Source organism: Argentina silus, assembly GCF_951799395.1.
Source record: "Argentina silus genome assembly, chromosome: 6".
NCBI lineage: Eukaryota > Metazoa > Chordata > Actinopteri > Argentiniformes > Argentinidae > Argentina > Argentina silus.
Window position 1 is genome coordinate 3,754,461 of NC_139660.1, and position 17,500 is coordinate 3,771,960.

A 17,500-nucleotide genomic window follows, 5' to 3' on the forward strand; every position below is an offset into this window, starting at 1 on the left:
CGACGGCGGCGATCCTCTGTGTTCCCCTGGCACTGGGACATCACTAAAGATGCTCGCTTCGCCTTCACGGTGAGCCAAACAGCCAATCAGCGGTCCAGGATGAGTAATGTGTTGTTGTGATTTTTTTCCAGCCTGCGTCATAACTCATGTGTGTGTGTGCGTGTGCGTGTGTGTGTGTGTCTGTGTGTGTGTGTGTGTGTGTGTTTCTGTGGTTGTGTGGTTGTGTGTGTGTATCTCACAGGAGACAGGGTTGGTGGTGATGACGGACATGGTAAGCCTCAACCACAGGCAGAGCGGAGGAATGTACACAGACGAGGCCGTTCCTGCCTTCCAGCCCCACACATCTACGCTGGTGGCAGCCATGCACTCTAGAACAGCGCCCAGGTACTGTACACACATACAGCACTGGGAGGTGAAGTCTCCAGCCTCTCCAGCCTCTCCAGCCTCTGTAGCCTCTGTAGCCTCTGTAGCCTCTGTAGCCACTGTGGCCTCTCCAGCCTCTCCAGCCTCTGTAGCCTCTCCAGCCTCTGTGGCCTCGGCATCTGAAGCATAAACTAAGAAAGAGCTGATGGAATGAGACCGTCCATATTTAGCTCTTCATTCCACACATAGCTTCTTTTTTTTTCAGGGAGAGGAACATTATACACATGGTGGAACTTAGAAATGTCAGCAAGGATTTAAGAATAATTCATTTTCCAGTTAGGGGTTATATTGTCTCCAGATCCATAATTGAAAGGCCTTTCTTGATGTCGGGTTGTTTTCCAGAACAGAGAAGCGCAGACGAACATTTTTCCCGGAGACGTGGGTGTGGCATTGCCTCAATGTCAGGTATTGGAATCCCTTCATCATTTATGTATGTGTGTGTGTGCGTGTGTGTGTATTGTATGAATGTGTGTGTGTGTGTGTGTGTGTGTGTACTAGATGAATGTGTGTGTGTGTGTGTGTGTGTGTGTGTGTGTGTGCGTGTGCGTGTGCGTGTGCTTGTGCGTGCGTGTGAGAGAGAGAGAGAGAGAGAGAGAGAGAGAGAGAGAGTGTGTTTATTCGTGTGTATGAGTGTGTGTATCTCTGTTGAGTGAGTGGGTGGAGGATGTCTCAGCTGCACCAGATTGTGGGTACTTAAGTGGGATTTGGTCCAGGTCCAGATCTTAAAGCATGGAGGAGCGGGTGGGGTGGGAGGGCTAAGGGAGCACATATTTGAGAGGGGGGATATTTCACCACTCCAGCAGTGTCCAGCATTTCCTCCCAGTGGGTGTGAATGTGCCTCATTTAAACAGGGTTGTCTTGGAACAGGCGTCCAATTTCCCAACAGCTCACTCCATTCATTTCCAGCCAATATAAATTAACTGGCCATAGATTTCCATATGCTTGATTCCTTTGGGCAGGAGTTGCGTTCGCCCATATTTCCTATTCCATTCCAACGCTTTGATTTCACTTGTGTATCAAAGTAGTTTTGGGGCGACTTTGATCAAAGGGAAGGGCGTTTTTGCAATTTCCCAGGATGTTTATGCCCTGTGAAAACTGGCCAAGACCAACATCAGTACGAACAGCCAATAAATGACCTCAGCCCGACAGATTTGCTGAACACCTGACTGTTTTCACACCTGTGTATTAGAGGGTTTTCATGAACACAATATAACATGGGAACAAGTGTTCCCCATATGAGAAGATTGACTACGTCAATCCCATTTCCATGACAATGCGTGCTTGTCTGTGTTGTCCATTGTTCTTGTCTGTGTTGTCCATTGTTCTTGCCTGTGTTGTCCATTGTTCTTGTCTGCCGTGAGGTCGTGTTGTTTGGTGGAACTGGGCATTAGCTTCTGTGCTTCAGCTTTTCAACGTCTATTTTGTTTGACAGTGATGTTACCGGGGAAGCCGAGTTGCGATTGGACGTTCCGGATTCCATTACCACCTGGGTGACAGAAGCGATTGGCTTGTCGGAGGAGAAAGGGCTTGGCCTTGCAAAGAGGGCGGAGCTCCGTACCTTCAAACCCTTCTTTGTGGACTTCACTCTCCCCTACAGCGTCATCCGCGGGGAGCAGACCAAGGTCCCGCTGACCGTGTACAACTACCTGAGTACCTGCGCAGAGGTGAGGGGGGGTGGCAGGTGTACCTGCCTACCTGCGCAGAGGTGAGGGGGGGGGGGGGTGGCAGGTGGAAGGACTGGATATTATGAGCCAGTCTAATTCTTAAAAGTTCCAACTACTGTACCTGCCTACCTGCGCAGACGTGGTGGTGGGGGGGGTGGCAGGTGGAAGGACTGGATATTATGGGCCAGTCAAATTCTTACAACTACTGTACCTGCCTACCTGCACAGAGGAGAGGACGGTGGAGAGATGGCATGACAAGGTGCGCAAGGCTCATGGGCCAGTCTAATTCCTAAAAGTCCCATTCACTGTGTACACTTACCTGCACAGAGGTGAGGGTGGTGGGGGATGGGGGCAGGAAGTGTGTGGGGGGGGGGGGGGGGGTGGTGGGCGTTGGGCTAGGGGCACACGATGGTGTCACAATGTTGACACCCTAGAAGTATGTTCTCTACGCTCTGTTCTGTCAGGAGCATAAGTGGGTCCATCCCGAGGTTTACAGAGATGACATCATGGTGTTCACAGATGAGCCTGTTAAAAGGCTGTGCGTGCAGCGCTGCCCTTTCATAAGGTGATAATGCGAGCCAGTGTTAGCCCCTCTCTTTGATGTCCGCCCCGAAAAAAGGAACATGTGATTCCTATATTTCCTGCAAAGTTATTTACGACTTGTGGCTTGTAGATGAAGAGCAGTTCAAATGATCTGACTGCATTACCAACCAACCAACCAACCCCTTCTTTTGTGAAATTTGATTGACTATGAATGGGACTTAATCCCTCGGGGAGCATTAGAGCCATGACTCAGTCATGGAAAATTTGCAGTGTGATTCAAAAATTCCCCACCATGCTTTAAGAACTTTGAGGAGGTCACGCTACCCGAAGGAAAAGGGCCAGAGAGAAGTTGATGATGCAATCATGTCCTGTCAAAAGAGATCTGTCTCTGCTGGGTTTCACCAAGGCCTTCCCCTCATCTCTCTCGCTCTCTCGCTCTCTCTCTCTCTCTCTCTCTGTGCGTGTGTGTGTGTGTGTGTGTGTGTGCTCCCCACCGCAGGTCCACGTCAAAGTCACCGTTCCCAAGGGCATCAAGTTTGTGGGCCATCCCGGGAAACACCACCTGACCAGGAAGAAATGTGTGGCGGCTGGAGAGGCCACGCCCACATCTATAGTGCTGTCCTTCACGGAGCTGGGAGCGGCCAACATCACAGGTACGCCCACGCTGTCGCGCAGGGGTTTCATTTTCACGGTTTTCTCTCACCTCCTCTAATAACTATGAGTGTTGACTTAAACTAACTGAAATAAACTATTAACATTTTCTAACAGCTGTATTTGATATTGAACTGTAAGATATTGTGTTTTTAAATATCATTTAGGAGTAAGGCCCATAAGCATTCCTCTGCCTACAATAGGTAGAATGAGGCCTTGCCATTAGGCTCCAGACTCCAGGTCTCATGCTGCTAAATGACCAGAGATGTATGTCAGTGGAGGCTGGTGGAGGTAGACATCGGAGGACGGGCTCGTTGTAATGCGTGGAATGGAATGAGGAATGGTTTCGAGGACACGTGTTTGGTACCATTCCTCATTCCATTCCACGCATCACAATGAGCCCGTCCTCCGATTTCTACCTCCAGCAGCCTCCCCTCCCCTGGTGTATGTGATCTGGTCACCCAGCGATACAAACAGCCTCCCTCTAGTACAAGCGGGAACAAAGCGGACCACCAGCGGGGGAGCAGGCCGGCCCTGGCAGTGACAACCAGTGGCATGTTGATGAGTTTGCGGGTCACTGGCGGTCAATGGGGCCCCCTGCGGCTCTCTCCCTGTCCCCTGGCCCCTAGTCTTTCCCTCTCACTACACACACACAAAGAGACACATTGGCCTGCAGCCACGTTTCCAATGTGCTCCTACAGCAAGGGAACGGCCTGTCCGGCCTGTCGTATTAGTATTGTGTAATGTGGGATGTATGTTTGGTACATGTACTGTGCGTAGTAGTAGGCTGACAATGCACTGAAGGTGTGCGTTTATAGAACCATACTATAGGTTTAACACGCGCCTTCGAGTTTAAGTTCTCAAAACCGCCCTTTGATTGCCTTTATACTGCCGATTAGTGCATACAATGTTTGAAAAAAGTCCTGCTTGGTGAAAACGTTCAAAGAACTGAGACGAATTGTATCTCTATGTTTTCCCCTCTCATAGCACGTGCCATTGCCTATAGTGAACCAAGCTGCTGCTCAGATGGACTCCAGTCAAACAAAGCAGGCAAAAACTCAGACGACTTGGAGGACAGGAGGACCCCCACTGGCGTTGACTATGTCCGGAGGAGTGTGTTGGTTGAGGTAGGGGAGCAGGAATGCCCTGCACCTTGTACTTGCATTAGTAGAGAGTGAGGTTTAACAGGTTTAACATACTGCATCCTCTCTCTCTCTCTCTCTCTCTCTCTCTCTCTCTCTCCCTCCCTCCCTCTCTCCCTCCCTCCCCGCAGCCAGAAGGCCTGCCCAGAGAGTACACCTACAGCGTCTTCTTCTGCCCCAATGGTCAGTGCAGCTCTGTCTCTCTCCTCTACTGCCTGGTCCAATCACTGACGACATGACTGTTAACAAAGACGATTCACACTTTCGTCTGTGTTAAGGCTGAAATAGTTGATATGGGTTTTGATCTGAGATCCCTCAGGCTTTGATTCTGACCTCTCCATTGTTCTACTCAGAGCGGATCCACATCTCCACTCCCAACAAGTATGAGTACCAGTATGTGAAGAAGCCAGTCCGGATGACCCACTTCGAGGTGGCAGTGAAGACCCACAACGATGCCCACTTCGCCCTTTCGGCCAGTCCCCACGACAGCGCCGAGATGCTGGAGATCGTGCTGGGGGGCCGACAGAACACCCGCTCCTGGATCTCCCTGGGCAAGATGGGCGAGCCGGTGGTCAGTGCCCCCACTCCTGGCATCCTCTCCTGGGACGAATTCCGCAGTTTCTGGGTCAGCTGGAGGGGTGGCGTGGTGCAGGTGAGAGGATAAGGGTTAAAGGTTAAAGGTTAAATGGTTGGATGGGGTTTATTTGTGGTTTGAGTTATGTATAGAGCTAACGGTTGGGGTATAGATGGGTTGGGTTAGGGTTAGGGTGCAGGGTGAGGGTTAGGGTGCTCTAGCTCTAACCCTAATCCTAACCCTAACCCTAACCCTAACCCTAACCCTAATCCTAACCCAGATTTGTGTTTGTAGAGACACTGGGCAGGCTACAGGGTGTGTGTGTCTGTGTGTGTGTTAGAGAGGACTGGGGGATCTAGGTCAGTATACCAGTAGATGGGTGGTGTATGGCAGAGGTCAGTGACATGAGGTATGTTGTACAGTAGTATAGCAGTGGTTGGGTAGTGTAGGGGGGAGAGACTGGGCAGGCTACAGGGCCTTGTGTGTTAGAGAGGACTGGCGCCACTTTTAATGACATGCCTGTGAGGTCACGCTTTACTGGCTGATGTCAGCGAGGGCACTCGGCGATCCGTGGCGTTTGCATGGCGCTCTCTGGCACGCGGGCCTGAACCCTGCATTAGCCTCGCACCGTTCACCAAAGGGGAGCAATTAAAAGCCCGCTGTAGAACACAGTATGGCCCAATGAGATTCGTTTATTTTTCTAGTGACTGATTGCATTTCGGTTTGATGAGCCATGTATAGCTGGGCATGGTCTCTGGTTTAATGTGATTACAAACTGACTAGAAATACCCATGGGGTAATATCTGTTCCTTTGGAACTACAAACTGGGTCTGTGTGTAGGGAAACGGTGATGGAGAGGCCCAATGCCAACGTCAGCCCTTGGCAAGGGACTTTTATGTGTGCCCAGTATTTGGAAACCCAAAAGCCACCTAAATTACTTTTTAAGTAGAATCTTATTAGTGTCCAATGTTTTATTATTCAAGTTAACCTAAGAGTCACAGTGCCTCCTTCTCTATAGAATAGGGAAAGGCGGTCCGAGCGCGAGGGCATATTTTAATTATGTTTTATTTCAGCTCTGTCATAACTAATGGAACATTGCTAATTGGAACACTCTGTGTTTACGGTTGCCATCCAAACATGTTTTTAACCCCAACTATAAGCGTCATTTTAGATCAAAGTTTTGGGTTTTGAGCTCTGTCTGGTCCTTAGGGGCCACCGTAGCTGTAGTACAGTCAAAGCCTCTAATCAAGATGTTTACTTTCATCAACACAGAAAAATCAGCAGGGCAGAACACATATTTTGTTGCAGAATTGTGAATAGGAACTTCTACGTAATTTCCATTGAAGAAGCCATTTCTGGGTACATATTCCTACAATGACTGGTGTTGCCTTTTAATGGTGATCTGTGATAGGTCGGACATGGCCTGCAACCGTCCAATGAGTCGGTGATCCTGCAGTGGGCCGGCCCCCTCCCTGGGCAAGTGCGTCACATAGGCTTCTCCACTGGCTGGGGCTCGGTGGGCGAGTTTAAGATCTGGCGTAAAGAGGACTCCGATGAGAACCACAACGAGGCCTTCACCCTGGGGGTCCCCCACAACGTGGTGCCTGGCTCCGAGACCGCCACAGCCTCCATGATCGGTGAGGAGCAGCACAGTTCATCTAGACCAGAGTTTGGCTCAATGTTACACATGTGTATGTTCTAGCCCAGCATTGGAACTCCTGATTCAAGTGTGTGTGTGTGTGTGTGTGTGTGTGTGTGTGTGTGTGCGTGTGTGCGTGTGCGTGTGCGTGAGCGTGTGCGTCTGCGTCTGCGTCTATGTGTGTGTGTGTGTGTGTGTGTGTCTGTGTCTGTGTCTGTGCGTGTGTCTATGTGTGTGTGTGTGTGTGTGCATGTGTGTGTGTGTGTGTGTGTGTGTGTGTGTGTGTGTGTGTGTGTGTGTGTGTGTGTGCGCGTGTGTGTGTGTGTGTGTGTGTGTGTGTGTGTGTGTGTCAGGGGATGTGATGGGCCCTACCCTCAACAACCTGGACAAGCTGCTGCGGCTGCCGTTCGGTTGCGGAGAACAGAACATGATCCACTTCGCCCCCAACGTCTTCGTGCTCAAGTACCTTCAGAAGACCAGGCAGCTCAGCTCAGAGGTGGAGACTGAGGCCACTGACTACCTCCTGCAAGGTAACAGGAGAGACCAGCTCCTCAACAGGTGCTCTAAAACCCTGAGAGTGAAAAAAAGCTATTCTGAATAACCAATCTGGTAACACTTTACAATAAGTTGCCCCTATACCTGTGTAATAACTATGTTATTACTCTAGTAACAACAGGAACATGCTGGTGTACACAGCGCTGTCATATGCTACTGCAACCTCGCACTCAAAGTGACAGATTTGATATAAAGCGTTGAGCAAGCACACACACACATACACACACACACACGCACAGGCACACACACACACGCACAGGCACACACACACACACACACACACACACATTGTCTGAACCCCTCCTCTGCCCTACCGCTGCCAGGGTACCAGAGACAGCTGACCTACAAGCGCCAGGATGGCTCCTACAGTGCCTTTGGAGAGAGAGACTCGTCTGGGAGCATGTGGTAAGTCAGCTGTTCATCACGTTATCATCGCTGTTCATCACTTTATCATCGCTGTTCATCACTTTTACATGCCTCCCACATCTCTCAGTGCCCACCAGAGATGGTAAGAGTATTTATATATTATATTATAGAGTATTTATATATTATATTATAGAGTATTTACACCGAAACTTCCAACTGCATACTCCTCTACATTCCCTGAAGTAGGTTACTGGCGAAGACAATGGAGTTCTTATCAGTAACTGTACAGTCTGCTACGGTCTATCTAATTCATACATTCCTGGCGATCTGTTTAAATCTGTCAGAGTTTCGCTCTGTGAGTGTTTATTTCTTGTTTACACTCCCCTGAAGGAAGGCAGGCAGCCATAACTATTTCATAATATTTGGAATACCATAACGGTCCGTCTGAGAAGGGTCCAATGTTCCGCTCGCATATTCAGGTCGATTGCAACGCGCATACCTCCACGTGATTTATTAGCTGAGGTGGGTATTATGATATTTAATGGAGCTCAGACTGTGAAACGGTAGGTTACATAAAGCTCTCAGAGAATCATACACAAACTCGTAATTGGTTCCCTGAAGGTAAGTAAGCCAGGCTCCGGTGATTTATTTGCTGTTAAAGAGGGTTGGTCTACATGGGACAGAACGGCCCCGAGCTGTTTTTGTCCCCTGGGCTCAGAGCTAAGCTAGGTACCCTGGTTTACCCCCCCTCCCCCTCCCTCCCCCTCTCCTCCCCCTCATCACCCACTTTACTACTCCTCCTACCAGTGGAAGTACTATAGGGCGACGTGAGTCTGGAGACATAATCCAGGCCACATTAACACTTATTTTACTACACGCCATGTTTTTGTTTTATTGTATCCTTATTGCTGTATTGGCTGGTGCAGTCAAATTTCCACTCTGGGCATTTAATAAAATAACATCTTATCTTATCTTAAATTTGAGCTGGGGGCACAATTGGCACACAATTGGCACGTTGTCCAAAGCAATTGGACCTGGCTGCTTCAGTGCCATCGGTAATACGTGTAACGTTCAACTCTTCTATGGAAACCGAACCAACCTCAAACAGCGTGTGTGAGGGAAGAGGAGAGGATGTGCGGAGAAGGCCTGAAGTGTAACGGTGGGAACGGTGTGGTGGAGCCGGAGGCCCTGAGCCACAACAACATGGTAACAACACAGATGTTGAACCCTCTGTACACTGGCAACAAACACGTTATTAATCCATCCGCAACGTGTTTATAAGTCACAGAACAACCCGGCTTTTGTTTTGGCTCCAGAGTTCATCATTAGCGCAGGGTAATTTATTGGCAGGTTTAATAGCGCTCTTAATGCAGTGTTAATGTATTCCAGCTTGTAAAAATGTATCTGAGCGGAAATTGCCGGGGCCCTAATGAAAAGATTGTACATAATGACACAGGCGCTAATGTCTGAGTGGGTAATGCAGGGTCTCAGTGATGCCAAGACCTTCAGCTCTGCTCTGCTCTGCTCTGCTCTGCTCTGTGTGTACAGTATGTATGGCTGCTCCTCTGGGTGGAGCAGGGCACGGTAGACCTATCCAGGCCAGGGACACAGATGGATGGACTGGTTCTCATCAATACCCCATGCAGATGTTTGTGTGTGTGTGTGTGTGTCCACCCAGAGGAGCAGCCATACATACTGTACACACAGAGCAGAGCAGAGCTGAAGGTCTTGGCATCACTGAGACCCTGCATTACCCACTCAGACATTAGCGCCTGTGTCATTATGTACAATCTTGTGTGTGTGTGTGTGTGTGTGTGTGTGTGTGTGTGTGTGTGTGTGTGTGTGTGTGTGTTTGTGCATGCGTGTGTGTGTGTGTGTGTGTGTTGAGGGGGGTCTTTGTGGAGTTGGGTGGGGGGGCGGGGGGTTGTTTGGTCCTGCTGGACCGGACCTGGCAGCTCCTCTTCCGGCATCGCTTGCATACCTGCCACGTCTGGATCCAATGAGAGCCACATGCTGCTGTAATCTGCGGAACCCTCCTGGAACCGCCCCCCCACCCCCTCACGTTACCCCTCGAGACCCCCCAATCCCTGTAGCCTACCTAATACCCTGGCCTGGGGTGGATACACAGCAGCAGCAGCCTGATAGAGGGGCTTTGCTCTCTGGGCCTGTGGTTGGTTAGACCCACCCACACACACACACACACACACACACACACACTGGACATGTTGAGACTGGCGTGGCATTTCTGTGTGTGAGATTGATCTGGCGGGGGTGAGGGGGGAGGAATAGCCGAGATTGGGAGAGCTGATATACATCGTATTAAACTATCTATTTCCACGGCCATGCCAAACGCTGAAGCCAAAGGGTTATTATTGTAGGAATGTGGCGTTTCTTCGAAGACAGGTATTAGATAACAGATAGATTGGGGGCAAAGGTGTGTTGAAGAATAATTATTTTTCCTCAGTGCTTGGACAAGGCAACTCCTCTCCCCTTTCTCTCTCTCTCTCTCACTCACACACACACACACACACACACACACACTGCCTCCAAAGCCCTGTTGTGTATGTGTGTGTGTGTGTGTGTGTGTGTGTGTGTGTGTGTGTGTGTGTGCGCGCGTGCGTGCATGCGTGCGTGTGCGTTTGTGTGTCCTGTTCATCGCGTCACCAAACTCAAGCTTACCACATTAATCACATGAGGAGAATTAGGGCCGTCTGTGTGTTCTCTCTGAATTCTAGCGCCACAACTGTAACTTTGACCCTATTATTTATGGGAGATCTTCAATGGACTTGAAATGACTCTCCTCTCATAACGGTTCCCTCTGAATGAGGACAATCAGTGATAAGCCTGCATTGTGATAATAGATTTCGGCATGCTGTGATTGTTAGCTTGAGAAATGGGCCGTCAGTAAATCTTGGATCGCCTCGTAGGCAGTTACGAAACCACGGTAAACGTGACGTCACGGGGCCAACGTTAATCTGCTGCTATGAATGACCTCTGTGTGCTCTCCAGAACAACATGTCAACAACATCCCCTGAACTGCAAAACAAGGAAAGTGAAAGGCCCGAGGGGATGGCTGTGGAGCGGTTGACTCCAGCCAGCAGCAAGCCCAGAGTGGAGGAAGCCAATCTGTCTCTGGCGTTTCCTCGCCCGATAAATCATCTTTACGCTTCCCAGCACTGCTCCCAGGGGCCTGGCTGTTAAAGCCGGTGACACAATATTACTTAACATTATAAAAATTCCTGCAGGCTTGGGGCTCCATCCCTGCTTACTCTCCTGGGAGAAATAACATCCAGCGCCCGGCTAGGGAAGATTTAATACCGTGGTTTATGAGACAGGTTTTTTTTTTTTTTTTTTTTTTTTTTTTTTAACTCTCTCTTGGCTTGTTTCTTCAGTTACAGCCTCACATGTATGTTTGAGAGCGCAAAAAAAAACAAAACACCACACAGTTTATTTATTTATTTATTTCCTACTTTTTATGGTAAGCAGCTTGCCTCATCATCTGGCCGTTCTGGGGAGGATGCTGTAATGGAATGTCGTGTTGTAATTGAAGAGCGTCGGCCGAGGTCTGCAGGGAGGGCAGTTGTTTATGTATGAATCGGTGTTTATTGGCCTTGCATTGCCCCTTAGCATCGCCTCTGGCTTGTCTCAGAGGTTCTGGACTCCTCCAGTGTCTCGCTGCGACTCCAGATCAGGAACGTTCGCTCACACACAGATTTCGGAATGCCATCCCGGAGATAGCTGTTTGTATGAGTTGGGATAGCTTATGGGATATTCCGGCATGCAGAAACATACTCGATTTGTTTTTTGTGAAATTCCACATTCTTGAGATGGAGCAGCTGCTGGATCCTGTGGTGGCAATCTGCGCTGCGCCCTCTCTCTGTCTTCCTCTCTTTCATCTTCATCTGCTCCCTCCATACTCTCTCTCTCTCTTTCTCTCTGCCTCTCTCTCTCGCTCTCGCTCTCTGTCTCTCTCTCTCTCTCTGCCTCTCTCTCTCTCTCTCTGCCTCTCTCTCTCGCTCTCTGTCTCTCTCTCTCTCTCTGCCTCTCTCTCTCTCTCTCTCTCTCTCTCTGTCTCTCTCTCTGTCTCTCTCGCTCTCTGTCTCTCTCTCTCTCTCTCTCTCTCTCTCTGCCTCTCTCTCCTGACAGGGTTTCTCTCTAGTTTTATCCTCTCAGTGTGACGTACTGTTCTGTGTAGTTTGGCGTCTCCCTCCGTCCGTTTCACTCATCGTTGGTGCTGTGGTTGAAAGATTGAAAGCGTGTGACCGGCTGGGACATTTTTCACTCTGTTTAAAACGATGAATGTGAAGTTTGATAGCTAAGTATTTTTCAGGATTTGTCAGTACATGCTTGAAAGAACCTCAATCTCTCTCTCCCCCCCCCCCCCCCCCTCTCTCTCCATCTATCTCACCTCCAGGCTGACAGCGTTTGTGTTGAAATCCTTTGCTCAGTCTCGAGGGTTCATCTTCATTGACCCAGAGGAGCTGCGTGCTGCTAAGTCCTGGCTCATCAACCATCAGAGAGACGAGGGCTCCTTCCCCGCCATGGGGCGCATCCTCAACAAAGACCTGCAGGTGTGTGTGTGTGTGTGTGTGTGTGTGTGTGTGTGTGTGTGTGTGTGTGTGTGTGTGTGTTTGTGTGCATAGAGGGGAAAGCTAATCTGTGATTCTCCATCTGAAGGGAGGGATCCATGGGAAGATCTCATTGACAGCCTATGTGGTTGCAGCTCTCTTGGAGACGGGAATAACCACAGAGGTAAGAAACCACAGTCTATCCCTCCAACAAATAACCATACAGGTACTATTCATAACCAGTCTATCCCACCAACAACTAAACATACAGGTACGAGACCCTATTCATAACCAGCATATCCCACCCAAAAATTAACACAGAGTTGAAAGACTCTCCGTGGCCAACCTACAGTATATCAGAATCAGAATCAGAATCAGAATCAGAATCAGAATCAGAATCAGAATTCTTTTATTTGGCCAAGTATATTTGCACATACAGGAAATTGACTTGGTGAGGTTGGTGCATGGACATAAAAAACAAATAGCATCAGCATGAGCCCAAAAGCTAGATGGGATCCTATGCCTATCGGGCCTATGCCTATCGGGCCTATGCCTATCGGGCCTATGCCTATCGGGCCTATGCCTATTGAATCCAATAGGTTATTAGCGCGAAAAATGACTAAAAGTCATTTTTCGCGCTATGACTAAAAGTCATGGGTATGAATTTTAGTTAGGAGTTTCCCTTTCGAGAGCAATGGAAGCCCTCGACTACCTCAGCCTCCACATGACCTACTCACACACGTACCGGGTCCTGGCAGACTTTGACGACAGCTCTCGTTCCCTCGGATATGGCTCATGTGTGCGGACGAAAGGAACGGTGCATTCCTATTTGTTGAGAAGATGGCTGTTCTGGCACCGGGCCCACTCATATTTGTTATGCTCCGGTGCCGGTAATCTAATATCTAATCCTTCTGACTACATCAAAAGATTTATGAGGAGGACATGCAGAGACAATGGAGCCTGTGAAAGGTATACCTCGGTCACATTCCTGTCTCTCTCTCTCTCTCTCTCTCTAACTCTCTAACTCTCTCTCTCTCTCTCTCTCTCTAACTCTCTCTCTCTCTCTCTCTCTAACTCTCTCTCTCTCTCTCTCTAACTCTCTCTCTCTCTCTCTCTCTCTCTCTAACTCTCTCTCTCTCTCTCTCTCTAACTCTCTCTCTCTCTCTCTCTCTCTAACTCTCTAACTCTCTCTCTCTCTCTCTCTCTCTCTCTCTCTCTTCTCTGTCTGAACCTAGCAGTGGAAGTTTACCCTGGTCCTGACCTACTACCATACATGTTCATCAATGAAAAAACAACTACTGTAGATGGCAAAAAAAATCAAATGTGTTATCACTCAAGAAAGACATGCAGTCACTCAAGTGCTGATATCTGTGTTGCAGAGCTCTTTATGTGAACTGTGAGTGAATGGTGCCATGTAATGGTTATGTTTTGGCCACAGAAACTGTGTTGCCAATGCCATTGTTGAAGCTCACATTGTTATTGTCTCGACTTTCCATTTGTGCGCAGCTCCTCACTATCCACAAAACATTTATTCCAGCCCCACCCCCTTCCAACCCCCCACCCCCCATCCCCACCACCACCCCCTTCCAACCCCCCACCCCCACCCCCACCCCCGCCCCCACCCTTACAACCCACCTCCCCCACCCCCCCATCCCTCCCTCACCAAACCATCAAAATAATTCCCGCTATCTATCCTAAAGGTCTCTCCTTAGAACCTAGCCTCTAAAGCTGATACAAACTGAAAAGGGATACTTGACATCAAAGCAAGAACTCCCCTTCCCCTTCCAAATGCACTTAATTAAAAGATGACTGCAGTGATTACAGTGAGTGGCTGCTGAGCTCTATCATCTGAGAGCTCAGGAGAAGGCCACATCTGGACGAGATGAAAGTCCTCCTACACTACCTTTAATGGCTAAATTAATGTTTATTCACATTTTGATAAGCACATCTGAATCGGGTGGGGGTGATCCCGGGGGGGGGTGAGGGGTATGAGTTAGAACAGGACTTCTAGACCTTGTCTGCAGGCTATTGCGCATAGCGCGGATAAGCCTGAGATAACAACGGTTCAAACCTGGCCTTAGTGGGAGTGAATGTACTGAGTAAAGTCTTTGTCGTTATTTGATTTTGAACTGCGAGGCGCGGCTCGGAATCAGACATGTGTGGCGTTTCTCGCGGTCTTTCTGTCGGGGAAAACGAAAGGTCAAGTTGTAACACTTTGTAACACTTGATCTTGATGAGAAATCTACGTAAACTTCAGAGAAAGATGCATATGAAGGGGGGAGGGGTGCCTGTGTCCATTACTCATGGAGGATTTGTGTGTGTGTGTGTGTGTGTGTGTGTGTGTGTGTGTGTGTGTGTCTGTGTGTGTCTGTGTGTGTCTGTGTGTGTGTGTGTGTCTGTGTGTGTGTGTGTCCTCTCCAAAAGGAGGAGAAGCTGGCCGTGGCGAAGGCTAAGGGTTTCCTGGAAAGTAACACGTACTCGGCTGATGACCCCTACACCACCGCCCTGTCTGCCTACGCCCTGGCTCTACTACGCAGCCCCTACGCCCCTCTGGCCCTCCGACGCCTCAACCACATGGCCATCACACAAGGTGCCGTGTCCAACTGTTAATAAAAAATACATTTAAAATATTTTTTTTAAAAACAATCCTTCCTTTTTCTAGCATTGTGACTGCCAATGGCCCCTGGTCCTAGCATGGATGTTTGCTTATGATGACTGATGTACAGATGATTCACTTACTTTAGACAAATGTACTTGTTGCAAGTCGCTTTGGATAAAAGCATCTGCTAAATGTCAAAAATGTAAATGTGATGTAAATGCAACTGATGTGTTAGTTTGGCACAATAAGAACTTCCAGGGACATCTCTTTTGCTTTTCTTCCGACTTCCTTCACTTTTCTTTCCTCAGACTCTCACCCTGTTCCTCCTCTTTCCCCTCTTCTGCCTTTGCTCTCTTCTTTTGGGGCTCATGCTCATCCTCTCTTCTCCCTCTCCTTTTTGGACTCACCCTTGTCTCCCTCTCTTCCTGCCCCCCCCCCCCCACCAGATGGTTTCACCCACTGGAGCCTGACAGGCAGCACGGTGACAGATGAAGACACCTTCATGGGCTTCAGCGACGGTCTCTCTCAGTCAGGTACACACACACTGATGATGATGATGATGATGATGAAGATGAAGATGATGATGTTTCTCTCATTAATTCCCTGTTTCTAGTTCTCCCTTTGCAAGTTGATTTAGGTCAGGTTCCTCAATGTACTTGGATCCTGACAGGTTAGCTGGAATAGGGTTAGGGTTAGTGTCTCCTCAGTGTGTGAGTGTGTTAAAGTATCTCCCCTGTCCCAGTTGTGTCAGCGGAGGTGGAGATGACGGCCTATGGCCTGCTGACCTACACGCTCCTGGGTGACGTGGCCTCCGCCCTGCCTGTGGTCAAGTGGCTGTCCCAGCAGAGGAACGCCCTCGGGGGCTTCTCATCCACCCAGGTACGCCTCACCCCTGGAGCCCTGGAGCCACTCAGGGCTCAACCTAAAGCCCTGTAGCATTACTCTGCTCTGACCACAACCGATTCATTACTGTGGCTTTTTAATGACTAAATCAGGTGACCTTTGACCCGACGAGTCATCTCATTGAGTCAACTATTGAAACTGCCCTGTAATCAACATCTCTGTGATGTCTCTCAGGACACATGTGTGGCGCTGCAGGCCTTGTCTGAGTATGCCATCTTGTCATATGTGGGAGGGGTCAACCTCACCATCTCTCTGGCCTCCACCAACCTGGACTTCCAGGAGACCTTTGAGCTGCACAGGGACAACCAGAAGATCCTGCAGAGCGCCTCGGTAAGCAGTAGATCAGGGACCTAGGGACTGGTCTGGGGTCAGTTTGGTGTGTTTTTTCAACACGTGCTTATGGTTAGGATTCGGGGAGGGAAGGCTGGTCTTAGACCTGTGGTGAAGAGTGATTGCTATATGGAGGCAGTGGTGAACTCTCTCTCTCTCTCGCTCTCTCTCCCTCTCTCTCTCGTGTAGTGAAGGGCACCCCTACTGGAGCAATGCACAAATTGCAACCACAACAAGTCGTAAATCTGCCTTGTGTAACCACTTTGGGTAATACATTCCATTAAGTTGATTTATACCTGTGTGTAAAGTAGTATGCTGAAATGACGCCAACAAGTTAGTCACTGCTTCATAATACTACCTAGTATTGAAGCTGACAGATGTCAGTTGTTGTTACTCAAGTGGAATACGTGGAATAAATAGGCTGTTATTATACGGCACTCACACACAGGTATAACAACCACTTAATGTCAATGTATTACACTATGTATTTTTGTTTTGGTTGACCGAATCATTGAGTGTGTACAGGCCGTGCCTGTATAATTGTTTAATGTCCCCCCCCCCCTCTGTCATTACTGAGCTCTACCGTATCAGTCACTCTGAGAGAGAGAGAGAGAGAGAGAGAGAGAGAGAGGAGAGAGAGAGAGAGAGAGAGGGAGAACTCAGGTGAGGACCTGAAGTGTTGTTCCCTCTGCCGGGCATGTAACTCTCTCCTGTAATTAGCTGTGTCAGTTTAATTGGGGGTAATTTAGCTGGGCTGGTTAGTGGCCAGGGTATGGCTGCATTAATTCACTTGATAAGTGACTCTCTCTCATCTCCCCGACCCCTCTCTCTCTTTCTCTCTCTCTCTCTCTCTCTGTCTGTCTCTACAGATCCCCAGCATCCCTACAGGCCTGTTTGTCAGTGCTAAAGGAGAAGGTTGCTGTCTAATGCAGGTATAGTGACAGTAACTCTATTCCTCTCCTCTCCTCTCCTCTCCCCTCCCCTCCTCTCCTCTCCTCTCCCCTCCCCTCCTCTCCTCTCCTCTCCTCTCCTCTCCTCTCCTCTCCTCTCCTCTCCTCTCCTCTCCTCTCCTCTCCCCTCCTCTCCTCTCCCCTCCTCTCCCCTCCTCTCCCACACAGTCTTGTATCACTCACTCACAGTGAGAATGTGCCGGTGGGGGTAGAAGCCAGGCCGTTCCCTCGTGCCTCATGGCATGTATTAATGCCCAAATTCCTGCCTGTAAATTGGAATGATCTGGTAAAACTTAGACAATTGTTCAAGCAAGGGAGAGACTGTTCGTTCCTCAACTACACTGCCCCCCTGGGTAGGATGCTGTTTTCCTCCTTACCTTGTCACCAAAAACAAAAGGCTCTTTCAGGCCAGGGCACATAAACAAGTTTGGGGGGGGGGGGGGAGTTTCCCCTGCTTCCTGCTGTAGAACACAGCGTGCTCTGCTCTCCTGCATGTTGGAAAGAGGCTGTGAACTGTGAAGACGGGGGCACTTCAAAATGGACTTGTGTTAGATCTGAGCTATCTTGAGTCAACAGAGAGGAAGACGGGATCC

The 17,500-nt window shown here is 49.2% G+C and overlaps 1 protein-coding gene across 1 annotated transcript in view; it reads left to right on the forward strand.

Moving 5' to 3' along the window:
- The window catches only part of cpamd8 (C3 and PZP like alpha-2-macroglobulin domain containing 8), a 40,198-nt gene that overhangs the window by 11,296 nt on the left and 11,402 nt on the right, over positions 1-17,500 (forward strand). The window contains 18 exon segments of the mRNA XM_083671703.1: positions 1-69; positions 242-384; positions 766-828; positions 1,856-2,087; positions 3,130-3,283; positions 4,269-4,408; positions 4,555-4,606; positions 4,777-5,075; positions 6,409-6,634; positions 6,990-7,166; positions 7,515-7,596; positions 11,972-12,128; positions 12,235-12,309; positions 14,550-14,715; positions 15,171-15,257; positions 15,467-15,603; positions 15,802-15,957; positions 16,827-16,889. The exon segment at positions 1-69 is cut by the window's left edge and continues 93 nt beyond it. Coding sequence (XP_083527829.1) covers positions 1-69; positions 242-384; positions 766-828; positions 1,856-2,087; positions 3,130-3,283; positions 4,269-4,408; positions 4,555-4,606; positions 4,777-5,075; positions 6,409-6,634; positions 6,990-7,166; positions 7,515-7,596; positions 11,972-12,128; positions 12,235-12,309; positions 14,550-14,715; positions 15,171-15,257; positions 15,467-15,603; positions 15,802-15,957; positions 16,827-16,889 — 2,478 coding nt within the window.